General features: G+C 42.3%; 1 protein-coding gene and 1 pseudogene across 3 annotated transcripts in view; one reads left to right on the plus strand and one right to left on the minus strand.

Moving 5' to 3' along the window:
* UBE2G1 (ubiquitin conjugating enzyme E2 G1) overlaps positions 1-13,153 on the minus strand; it is a 102,047-nt gene that overhangs the window by 32,766 nt on the left and 56,128 nt on the right. For all 3 annotated transcript variants that reach the window (XM_008009911.3, XM_073004600.1, XM_073004599.1), the window contains exon 2: positions 8,749-8,851. In XM_008009911.3, coding sequence (XP_008008102.1) covers positions 8,749-8,851 — 103 coding nt within the window. The remainder of the gene's footprint in view (positions 1-8,748; positions 8,852-13,153) is intronic.
* LOC103242181 (lysosomal dipeptide transporter MFSD1 pseudogene) lies at positions 1,627-4,494 on the plus strand (annotated as a pseudogene).

The raw sequence follows: 13,153 nt of genomic DNA on the forward strand, positions 1-13,153 counted from the left end.
CCCCGCCTTTCTTTTTTTTTTTGAGATGGAGTCTCGCTCTGTCGCCCAGGCTGGAGTGCAATAGCACAATCTTGACTCACTGCAACCTCCGCCTCCCGGGTTCAAGCGATTCTCCTAATTCTCACATCTGGCTAATTTTTGCATTTTTAGTAGAGGGGTTTCACTATGTTGGCCATGCTAGTCTTGAATTCCTGACCTTGTGAGCCACCGCGCCTGGCCTACCTGCCCTTTTTTTTTTTTTTTTAATGCTTAACTCAGTAGTACCCAACTTGTGCATGCAAACTTCTACCAAGCAGCCAAATTAGCAAAGAGAAGGCCCCAAACCCACAGAGTACAATAACACTGTCGACTAAACATTAACATGCCACATATTCACTCTTGATATACAAAGATGATGGTGGCCAGGCGCGGTGGCTCACGCCTGTAATCCCAGAACTTTGGGAGGCTGAGGTGGGCAGATCACCTGAGGTCAGGAGTTCAAGAACAGCCTGACCAACATGGTGAAACCCTGCCTCTATTAAAAATGCAAAAATTAGCCGCGTGGTGGCGGGCGCCTGTAATCCCATCTACTTAGGAGGCTGAAGCAGGAGAATGGCTTGAACCTGGGAGGCAGCGGTTGCAATGAGCCAAGATCACGCTACTGCACTCCAGCCTGGGCCACAAAGCAAGACTTCATCTCCAAAAATAATAATAATAATAATAATAAAATAAAATAAATAAAATTTTAAAAAGGCATCAAAGAATTCAAAATATCTTTCATTACATATTATCTTCATCACAGATACTACAATACAATTACTATCATGATATTAAAAAGAGGTGTGTAGGCCGGCCACAGTGGCTCACACCTGTAATCCCAGCACTTTGGGAGGCTGAGTTGGGTGGATCATGAGGTCAGGAGCTCAAGACCAGCCTGGCCGAGATGGTGAAATCCCATCTCTAGTAAAAACTACAAAAATTAGCCAGGCACAGTGGCAGGTGCCTGTAATCCCAGCTACTCGGGAAGCTGAGGCAGGAGAATTGCTTCAATCTGAGGGGCAGAGGTGGCAGTGAGCGACAGAGTGAGACTCTGCTTCAAAAAAAAAAAAAGGAGATATGTAACCAGCAGTTTCAAATTTGAAAGGGTTGAAAAACCCGGGCCTAGTTCAAGTTTCTTCCATGAGGCCTCCTTTACTGTTTTGGTGTTAAATTATAAAAATCTTACAAGGATCAAGTCCTACCTACCACTCGGCCATATTTATTTTATTTAAATGACGTGCTGCATGCTGCCGTCTGAAATTAGCTCGACATTTCCTGTTAATCTACAGTCCTGTTGTACCTGTCTCTTGTCCGATCATTTTATTTCTCACAGTTCACTATCTACTAGTCGAAGATATTTGGGAGTCATGTGATCACTGCCTTGGCTGTGCTCTGCGGGTACTGCTTCTGCCGGGTCCTGGCGTCATCACCCCTTCCACCTCTCGGTCTCCCGCAGGTGCAGTGGAGGAGAAGGATGAGAAAGCATGGCTGCCGCTGGCCCTTCTGTGGCCTCCAGCCGCCTGTCTGTGACTTTTGATGCTGTTATTGATGTTCTTCCTTGGCTTCAGCAGCTATTTTTGCTATAACAATCCTGCTGCCCTTCAGACTCAGGATAAATGGGATATGCAGGTGAACACCATGAAATTCATGCTGCTATATGCCTGGTATTCTTGGCCCAGTGTGGTTTTGTGTTTCTTTGGTGGCTTTTTAAAAGACCGAGGATTTGGAATATGATGGGGCACAATTATTTTTAGCTGTTTCATTTGCATTGGACAGGTTGTTTTTGTTCTGGGTGGAATATTTAATGTTTTTTGGCTGATGGAATTTGAAAGATTTGTGTTTAGGATTGGTGGGGAGTGCTTAGCAGTTGCCCAGAATACATATGCTGTGAGCTGGTTTAAAGACAAAGAATTAAACCTGGTGTTTGGACTCCAACAATTTAGCATGGCTAGAATTGGAAGTACAGTAAACATGAACTTCATGAGTTGGCCGTATTCTAAGATTGAAGCTTCGTGGGGTTTGCTGGTCACACAACCCCTGGAGTCACACTTAAGACTGGGGGTAACATGTCTTCTTTCACTAATCTGTGCCTTCCTTGGCTCTTGCTTACTTAGATCCCAGAGCAGAGAGAATCCTTCATAAAGAAAAAAAAAGGGGTGGGGGGCGGGGAGGAGTTTTTAAATTAACTGATGTAAAGGATTTCTCCTTACCCCTGTGGCTTATATTTATCATCTGTAGCTGCTAGTGTGTTGCCATGTTCCCTTTTATTAGACTTGGGAAAGTTTTCTTCACAGAGAAATTTGGATTTTCTTTCCAGGCAGCAAGTGCAATGAACAGTGTTGTTTGTATATGTCCTATCACCTCCCACGACCCAGTATTTGGGCTCCCGGTGGATGACACAGGGAAGAACAGCATCTGGGTTCTGTGTGTGGTCGCAGCCACTCTTGTGTCCCACATGATGCTGGCCTTTATCATGTGGAGCCCTTGGGTTGCTATGTGTCTTCTGGGAATCTCCTAGTCATTGCCTGCCTGTGCCTTACGGCCAATAGTGGCATCTGTAGTTCCTGAACATCAACTGGGAACTGCATATGGCTTCACGCACTCCATTCAGAATCTTGGGTTGCCCATCATTTCCATCACTGCTGGGATGATACAGGATACTCGGGGATATTTGTTTTTTACAAGTTTTCTTCATTGCCTGTGTTTCTATGTCACTATTATCTGTGGTCTTACTCTTATTTTGTGAATCATGCCCAGGGTGAGAACCTCAATTACTCCACAAGACAAAGGGGAGAAATAAAATTTGCCCATACTTAATAAGTTTAAATGACTGTGTCATGAGAATGGCTTTGCACATCATTGGTTTGAAAATCTCCATTTTAAAAAATTTAGAGTTTAATCATTAGAAAAAATAATGGAATGGCAAGTTATATTTATATCCAAATACACCTATTTCAAAGTGTATCTGTGAGAACTATTTTAGCCTGGGTCTTCTGTACTGTATGTTGCTGAAGAATTCTACAAAAGGCCAATCAACAATGAAAGGTTTAGAAAACTGCTCTGGAACATCCAGGTGAACTTCAGAAAAGAACAGTGAAAAAAGAAAAACACTGGAGCTTCTGTTATCTTCATTAAGTATGTATCTTAGGGATATGACCTCTCCTTTATCTTATAGCAGAAAAAAAAAATGGCATTGTCATAGGCATTCCCTTTAGTGGTAGGGAATAATGCTAGAAAATACGTGAAGATTTTTATGAAGTCTCTTTCTATTCACAACCAGTAGCTTGTGCTCTACTCTGTGGTTATGTGGACTGCTGAGCAGTGACCCTTCTGAGTTTATTTCTCTGTTACTGAGGACCCTAACTTCTTAGGGACACAATATTAGAGTACAAACTTTCCATACAGTTTTTCATATAATCTAATTAGTAACTACAAAGTGTCCTTCAAATTATAATTGACATTTACAAAGATAAATAACAAAACCGCAAAAGGGGAAAAAGTAAGATTTTTTTTTTTTTTTTGCTATTATAAGCAATAGAACATTGAAAGTTTGAAACATTTCCTAAGCATAGGGTTTTTACCCTAGAAATGAAACTGCTAAGACCAAATTTAAGTAATTGTTCAAAGTCACTCAACTAAGAAGAGTGGTAGAGTTAGAGAGCTAACCAAAGGCAGTCCCCAAAGTCCATGTCCTTGAACACTACATGATAAACAGCAAGGCATTACCACTGATCATTCAATTTCTAAGCAATGCAGGCATTAGGTTCATTCCCTCCAGAATTTCATTACAGAACAGATGGCTTCTGCCTCTACCTCTTACATAGGACAGTAAAATAATTTATAACTGGAATAGAATTTTGCAACTATAAAAGAATGTAATTCTGAGTTTTGGTTAACTGATTCTTCATTTTCTACAACCACCCAAGGTAAGGCAATACTACAAAACACATAATCTTAAGATTCTCCAAATTTTTCATACCATTGCCAGTGCTTAAAAACAAAACAAATAGATAAGGCATACTCCTTGAACAGACCAGCCATTGGTGTTGAAAGGAAAAGAGAGATAGAAGATACACAGACATCATTCATTAATAATTTATAAAATGTTATAATTATACAGTGATATCCAGGTTTCTTAAACTTTCTGGGTTTTTTTGTTTGTTTGTTTAAGACATGGTCTAGCTCTGTTGCCTAAGCTAGAGTGCAGTGGCATCATCTTGGCTCACTGCAGTCTCCTGGGCTCAAGTGATCCTCCACCTCAGCCTCCTGACTGCAGGCATGCATCACCATGGCTGACTTATTTTTGTATTTTTTTGTAGAGACAGAGTTTCGCCATGTAGCCCAAGCTGGTCTCCAACTTCTGAGCTCAAATGTTCCACCCCTGGCCTCCCAAAGTGCAGGGATTATAGACGTGAGCCACTGTGCCCATCCTAAACTTCATTACTACAAACCTGTTGCCACTTCCACCTGAAATTTCAATTTCTGTGGATATGAGTGGTTATCCATACTGCTTGATAATCAGTCTGAAAATAGTTGGTATACCTTACCAGTTCAGAATGTACATTTCCTAGAAAAACCTTAAAGACTACTGCACTGGAAAGATTCATTAATAAAAATAAACATGTAATGCAATATAAAGATGAGTATGACTGAATTAAGACTTGTGGCAACTACAGGAGTCTCAAAGTAACCCTTGAATGTACCAGTTATCAATCACATAGACTGGAGAGAGTGGAGTGCCCTCTAGTGACTAAATGAGGGCTAATGATGGCACGGTGAGATAATCACACCAGCTTTTACAGAATTTTGGTTCAGTATTATTTCTATTACCTAATTATAAAGTAGTGAATTAACCACTTAGGTCTGGGTACCATCTGAGCTTATACTAATTTATTTTCAATCCTGTAACACCCCTTCCCCCCAGTACAAGCCTCTACTTCCCTTCACAGGCAGTTATTTATGCATAAGGTGTATACATTCACTCCCAATAGCGCTCTTCAAACAATTCCAAGATGGCCTCTACTCTCTCCATTCCACTGAAATAATTACAAGAACATCACTACTTTCTTACTTTCTTACTTTCTGTTAAGACAACCTTTTTTTTTTTTTTTTTTTTTTTTGAGACAGAGTTTTCCTCTCGTTGCCCAGGCTGGATGGAGTGCAGTGGCACGATCCCAGCTCACTGCCAACGTCTGCCTCCCGGGTTCAAGCGATTCTCCTGCCTCAGCCTCCCGAGTAGCTGGGATTACAGGCGCACACCACCATGCCCGGCTAATTTTGCATTTTTAGTAGAGATGGGGTTTCTCCGTGTTGGTCAGGCTGGTCTCCAACTCTTGACCTCCGATGATCCTGCCCGCCTTGGCCTCGTACGCCACCACGCCCAGCCAACGACAAATCCATTCTATGAAGTACATGATCCTTGGTAGCATTTTAAAAGGCCTACTTCTAACAAACCTTTCTTCATCCCCCCGTACCTTGCTTTGCCTTTCTCAGGTCCTGCCCTAGGAACACGCTCTCTCTCTTTCCTGAGCAAAGGCTACTGATCTCAGGAAGGCACCGTCCAGAAGTGGCCACCAGTGTTCTCAGCAGCACACACACACTCCAGAGGAGCTGCCAGAAACACTGCTGTGATTCACATCTCAAGTCAGCAGCCAACACTTTCAAAAATGTGCACCAAACACCAGAAACGGCTTTGTTTTCTTTTTTGAGATGGAGTCTTGCTCTGTCACCAGGCTGGAGTACAGTGGTGTGATCTTGGCTCACTGCAACCTCCACCTCCCGGATTCAAGAATTCTCCTGCCTCAGCCTCCTAAGTAGCTGGGACTACAGGTGCGCGCCACCACGCCCAGCTAATTTTTGCATTTTTAGTAGAGACGGGGTTTCACCATGTTGGCCAGGATGGTCTCGATCTCCTGACCTCGTGATCTGCCCGCCTCGGCCTCCCAGAGTGCTGGGATTATAGGCGTCAGCCACAGCGCCCGCCCAGAAACGGGTTTTCATTAGTGAAAAGAAAAAGTGTTTCTCTTTGGTGGAGCTGGAGGTACACAACATACAGTCAGTTATGCGAGGCTTTACGACAGGGTTATGATCTGAGAAAGGCGTCCTTGGGCGATTTTGTACATCAGAGTGAACATACACAAGCCTACAGGGTATGGCCTACTTACATACCTGGGCTTTAGGATACAGCCTATAGTTCCCAGGCTACAAACCTGTACAGCATTTTACTGTACTGTATACTGTAGGCAATTGTAACAAAATGGTGTATATCTAATCCTGAGAGGTCAGGAGTTCGAGACCAGCCTGCTCAACATGGTGAAATGGCATCTCTACTAAAAATACAAAAATTAGCCGGGTGTGGTGGCAGGTGCCTGTAATTCCAGCTTCTTGGGAGGCTGACGCAGCAGAATCACTTGAACCCAGGGGACAGAGGTTGCAGTGAGCCAAGATCGCACCACTGCACTCCAGACTGAGAGACAGAGCAAGACTCCATCTCAAAAAAAAAAAAAATTTTTTTCAACGAGGCCCTTAGAATTGAGCTCAAATCTGGATTCCCAACCAATGCTCCATACAGACATCAGTTTAGGAGAGTTTTTCTTGTTTTCATGTACGTAATACAAGGGTAACTAGATTCTGTCACTGAAATGTTGCTGTGTCTCCCAAGGTGGTGATGTTGAAAAACTACAAGAATAGATCTGAACTTCACCGGGCTCACATCCCAGGTGTGGTAAGTGGGTAAGGATCTGGCTGCATCAAGCATCTTTTGGTGAAAAAACTGTTAGGAAATTTGCTTTCAAATAACAGTAAGGTTAGGAGGAAGCACTTCCAGATGGTCTTCAATGGCTACTGTTATCTGCCAAAAACCTTAATCATGTGGGGTGGCCAAATTCAGTTATCTCAATTTGTAAACTTATCAATGCAAACTACTATCAGGAAACACATCAGCAAAATTTCGGATTGGCAGTCGTTATCACAAACACAAATGTCCACACTACGGTTCAACTCTACGTATCAGCCTAGCCTGGCAGAGAAATAGCTCCAAGGATCTTCTTTTCCATCAGCTGTTTTCTGAGGAGGAAAAGAGCTACTAACTCAGAAAACCTAAAAACAACTACCTGACCATCACCAAAAAAAATGTTTGATGCATCCAAATCCTTACCCACTTAGCACCACTGAGATGAAGGTTAAATGAGAAAGTATAGTCCAGACCTCAAGAAACTCAGATCTAGATCTGTCCCTGTCACTCAGTTGGCTTTAAAAGGTCACTTCCTTTTTTCCCCCAATACCTGAACTGCTATAAAACGCATGGAAACTTGTATCAGTCACCAATGTAAGGAAGTCTTGATGCATCTTTGTGTGTATGTGTGAGATGGAGTCTCACTCTGTCACCCAGGCTGGAGTGCAATGGCGCTATCTCAGCTCACTGCAACCTCCACTTCCTGGGTTCTAGTGATTCTCCTGCCTCAGCCTCCTGAGTAGCTGAATTACAGGCACGCGCCACCACACCTGGCTAATTTTTTTGTCTTTTTAGTAGGGACAGGGTTTCACCATGTTGGTCGGGCTGGTCTCGAACTCATGACCTCGTGATCTGCCTACCTCAGTCTCCCAAAGTGCTGGGATTACAGGCGTGAGCCACCGCGCCTGGCAGATGCATCTTACAAAACAATACATACTAGTAAATTTAAGTTAGTCTGCAAACACTCAGAGCAGAAAATACGACTGTGGTCTTTGCATCTAGAAATGTACTACACGAAATATTTTTAAAATTCTACTTCTCTTCTTCTACTCTTATTTAATACCACTACATTGTTGTCTATCCTTAAGTCATTGGTTTAACAATTAATAGTCAGTTAACAGATTATCATATAGTCTAACAATAACTTTCAACAAACTAGGAGAAAGTGACCATTAGTTTAGTATAGGATAAGAACACCTAGATTCTAACCAGTATTCGGTGGGGACTCAAGTAGAGAACCACGAAAATAGACGATCTTGAAAATTCTCCTTAGCCTTCTTAAAACATTGATGTGTATAATACATTCTCAATTAAAACGTCCAAAATATATATAATTATCCTGCCTCCTGAATTCAAGTGATTCTCCTGCCTCAGCCTCCTGGATAGCTGGGATTACAGGCGTGCCACCACGCCCGGCTAATTTTCGTATTTTTAGTAGAGACAGGGTTTCACCATGTTGGCCAGGCTGGTATCAAACTCCTGACCTCTCAAGGTGATCCACCCACCTCAGCCTCCTAAAGTACTAGGATTGCAGGCGTGAGCCACCACACCCAGCCTGAAACTATTATTTTTAATAGCAATAGGTCTTAGACATTAGAGATTCAAGGAGAACACAAAAACTCTTCGATGATCCAATTCAGTACAAAGGATACTGAATACAGCCATTTCTCCTGCTCCTTAAAAAATAATTTCATTTCAGTTTGCCAAAATACTTGTGTTTTTGCTTTGTTTTGTTTTGAGATGGAGTCTCACTCTGTCACCCAGGCTGGAGTGCAATGGTGTGGTCTTAGCTTACTGCAACCTCTGCCTCCTGAGTTCAAGTGATTCTCCTGCCTCAGCCTCCTGAGTAGCTGGGACTACAGGCGCGTGCCACCACACCCATTCCCAAAGTGCTAGGATTACAGGCGCGAGCCACCGCGCCCAGCCTGCCAAAATAGTTTTTAATTCAATTTATTAAAAGAGCTCCATTTTGAAGATGTCAGTCCCATTATACTTACTAAAGTGTATCTGGAGGGCCAATAATAAGGACTTCCCATCGGTAGAGATCATTGTCATCTATTAAACCTGCAGAAAAGCCTTCCACTGGATTTTTGTTGAGTTCTGTGGAAAAAGCAAAGTTTAATCAATACATTTAAGCACATAATTTTCATCCAATAGATAAATTACAGAACTTGAGCATACATGTTATATATAAGTTTTAAACCATCAAACAGATATACCTTGCCAGGCAAAATGCTACTTGATGGCCAAAATATTTTCATGTCTATACTGTAAGAAAGCCCTGGGTAAAGCAAACTCTCCAGAAGATCAACTTCTACTGGTGTCCAGCCAGGCTCTTGTCATTCTGGGTGGCCCTACAGTGGTCTTTTAAGGAAGCTTATTAAAATGCAGATATCCAGGCCCATCCCCCAGAGATTCTCGTTCAGAGGGAACCCCAGAAATCAAATCAAGTTGGTAATTCTTAAGCTGCTGTCTTTAGGGTATGCTTTCAGAGTGTCTAATCATACCTTTTCATTGGAATATACTGAGCTTAATAACTTTCATTTGTACTAACATTTGTACTCCTATTTGACATGTCCCTGTAGTCGTGGGGACCTGCTCCTACAGTGCTCCTGTGTGCCCATCCATCTCTGAGCACAAGGAGAGCAGAGGTCCCATAAGTCTTGTCTGTGTATGTTGACCCTCTGAGAGCCACAGCCTCTGGGACACAGGAGTAGCTTAAGAGTAATAGCTACAGCATACAGGAATGGCTGTAGCATCATGAGGTTCTTCTCTTCTAAAGAGAGCGCTGTGGCATGGACAAAGGATGACAGGGTGGGAAACGAGAGGCAAGGAACTAGTGAGGTGGGGGCACACAAGCCAAGACAGGGACCTTAAGGAGCAGGTGAGCAGGGGTGCAGGGCCCAAAATGTTTCCACAGACACCAGACTTAATAAAGTACTGGCCTACTAATGGCGAGCAGACCATGTGAGAAATTTTTAAACAGTTTAATGAGGTATAACTGACATTCGGTGAACTGCACAGACTTAAATTACACAATTTGGCCAGGCACGGTGGCCCACACCTGTAATCCCAGCACTTTGGGAGGCCAAAGCAGGCGGACCACCTGAGGTCGAGAGTTTGAGACCAGCCTGATCAACATGGAGAAACCCCATCTCTACTAAAAATACAAAATTAGCCAGGTGTAGTGGCGCATGCCGGTAATCCCAGCTACTCAGGAGGCTGAGGCAGAAGAATTGCTTGAACCTGGGAAGCAGAGGTTGCGGTGAGCTGAGATCGCACCACTGTATTCCAGCCTGGGCAACAAGAGCAAAACTCTGTCTCAAAAAAAAAAAAAAAATTAAAAATAAATAAATAAATAAAAATTTAAAAATTAGCTGGGCATGGTGGCATGCGCCTGTAATCCCAGTTACTCAGAAGGCTGAGGCAGGAGAACTGCTTGAACCTGGGAGGCAAATGTTGCATTGAGCCAAGAACACGCCATTCATTGCACTCCAGCCTGGGTGACAGAGCAAGACTCCATCTCAAAAAAAAAAAACAAAAAAAAAAACAATTTATAAGTACTGATATATGTATACACCAGAGGAACCAACACAACAATCACAATAGTGAATGCGCGTATCAATCACCCACAAAATTATCACGTTTTACCTGCCAGTGGAATTGGGTACTCATTGGCTCAAATTGGAAAGTGGGGACAAAGAACACGCAAGAGTAGAGTGGTTTGAAAAGGACTTGGTGGGAGTCTCAACAGGTGTGTAATTCTCGGGTACTACCTGCCATCATTCTCACGCAGCTTTGCCTAAGGATGAAAGACAGTATAATACAGCTCGGAGTGCTACCAACGACTGAACCAATGTGTAGGTAACTGAGGAGATATTAATTTTGGGGGTAATCAGAGATGGTATTATTTCAATGACTAAGATTTAACAACATGCCAGCAAAATATGAGAAGGTCAACAGTGAAAATTTATTATTTAGGCCGGGCGTGGTGGCTCATACCTGTAATCTCAACACTTTCAGGAGGCCAAGGAGGGTGGATCACTTGAGGTCGGGAGTTCAAGACCAGCCTGGCCAACATGGTGAAACCCTGTCTTTAGTAAAAATACAGAAATTGGCCAGGCATGGAGGTGGACACCTGTAATCCCAGCTACTCAGGAGGCTGGGGCAGGAGGATCACTTGACCTGGGAGGCAGAGGCTGCAGTGAGCCGAGACCATGCCACTGTACTCCAGCCTGGGTGACAAAGCGAGACTCTGTCTCAAAAATAAAAATAAAAAATTTATGTTTAAACATGGAAGTGCTTCTTTTCTTGAAATTTGAGGGGAGATTTGTATAAGTCTAATATTTTTGCATAACAGGCAAACTAGACTTTTACAAATAGTTAAAATCAGCGCTGTATTTCAATACACAAGAAAGGTATTTTTACTTTAAAGTGGCTAATCAAAAATACTTTTTAAAGATATTGAAAGTGCAAACACATTAAGATGGGAATAGCATTTTCAGTTACTTTGTTTATGCATGCATATGCGTACTGAGTGCCAACTATGTTGCAGACATTCTAGTAAAACAGAAAGTCACACTTTCCTGTCGACTGAGGGATGGAGTGGAGCACACACAAATGCGCTGTGAGGAGTTATTTTCTACATGAGTGATCTCATTTCCAACCTTTTCCTAGATAAACACCATTACATTACTCGGACCATTTTCTGCAACATTGTACGCAAGAGTCTTGTGAAAGATTCTGTAATATATCCAGAAATTACCTACTTGTTGCATTTTCCACCAGAAGTTCAGGGTTTATAAACATAGGTGAGTAAGCTCTGAAATTATTTATTACAAAATTACATGGTCAAAATTACCCTTGAAAATTTCCTTACACTTTCCATATGATACTCAAAAGTATATCATTGCTTCTTACTCTTGTCAAAACCCTCAAGTTCTTGAAATCTTTTGCTCATTCTTTCCATGCATCTCTTCTGCAGGCCTAATTGTGTCCTTTGCTTGTTCCGTGGAAGTAAATACAAAAGCAATGCTGAAAAACGTCCAACGCCTCACTTTTGTCATGGCTTCTGCCCCCAGCATGACTCTTCCTAGGTCTAGATGCATGAATATTTAACAGGCTTAATCCACTTAAAGCGATATAACCATACCATACCTTCATGAACGCTTCCTTCAAGGTCCCTATCAATACTAGCCCCTTCCATGAAGTCTTCCCTAAATAATTTATCAAATAATCTTTTGGCTTCTGCTAAATTCCTATTGATTGTACTTCAGTCTGTCTACATCTTCTGGCACTTGACCAACATCGGCTTCTGATCCCCAGAGAAGTAAACAGGCAATTACAATGTGCTCCAACAACAGTACAAGAATTTGAGGGCACACAAAAAAAGAAAGGCACATAACATAATCATGAGGAATAAGAAAAGGCTTCTACAAAGAAAAGAAATAAAGGATTTGGGTGAGGAAATTCAAGGTTTAGAATCTGAACCTCTACTTTAGGTAGAGGAGCATGTACAAAAACTTAAAATAGGGAAATCAGTATATGACTGGAACGGCGGGGGGCAGGGGAGCAGCTGAAACTAAACAGAATGTCAAAAGCTGGACAGCAAAGGGCCTTTGTAAGCCCTGCATGCTTGGACTTTATCCAGAGGGCAATGATAAGCCTTTGAAGGGTGGTTCTTTTTTTCTTTTTCTTTTAAACAATGGGGTGACCTCATGAGATTTACATTTGCAAAAACCAATCTTGTACTATGTAGAAGATTGTGTAAATAAGGCATGATGAGGACAAAGAAACAAAAAGCAAGCAATTCAAGTAATCCTGAAAAGCGTACCTCAAGTATATAGCCGCGGAAACAATGAAGAAAACAGGGATATTTAGAAGACAGAATCAATCACCCTAACCTGGTGATGTTAAAGAAGTAGGGCTTAAAGTAGTAAGTCAAAAATGACATGAGCTGGGCGTGGTGGCTCATGCCTGTAATCCCAACACTTTGGGAGGCTAACGTGGGCAGATGGTTTGAGCCCAGGAGTTTGATGCAACATGGCAAAACCTTGTCTCTACGAAGAAAAAAAAAAAAGAAAAAAAGTAGCCAGGCATGGTGGCGTGCACCTACAGACCCAGCCAGCTACTCACGGAGGCTGAGGTGGGAAGATGAGACCAGGAGGCGGAAGTTGCCATGACCTGAGATGACACCAGGGCACTCCAGCCTGGGCAACAGAGCCAGATCCTGTCTCAGTTTAAAAAATATATATATTTTTTTTTTAAAAAAGGAAAATGACATATGATAAAAAAGTTGAGCAGAGTTACCATATGACCCAGCAATTCCACTTCTAGGTATATACCTAACATCTGTCCACACAGAAAATTTGTTGTAATGATCAAAAGGCAGAAACTCAAACA

Source organism: Chlorocebus sabaeus, chromosome 16 (genome assembly GCF_047675955.1).
Source record: "Chlorocebus sabaeus isolate Y175 chromosome 16, mChlSab1.0.hap1, whole genome shotgun sequence".
Lineage (NCBI taxonomy): Eukaryota > Metazoa > Chordata > Mammalia > Primates > Cercopithecidae > Chlorocebus > Chlorocebus sabaeus.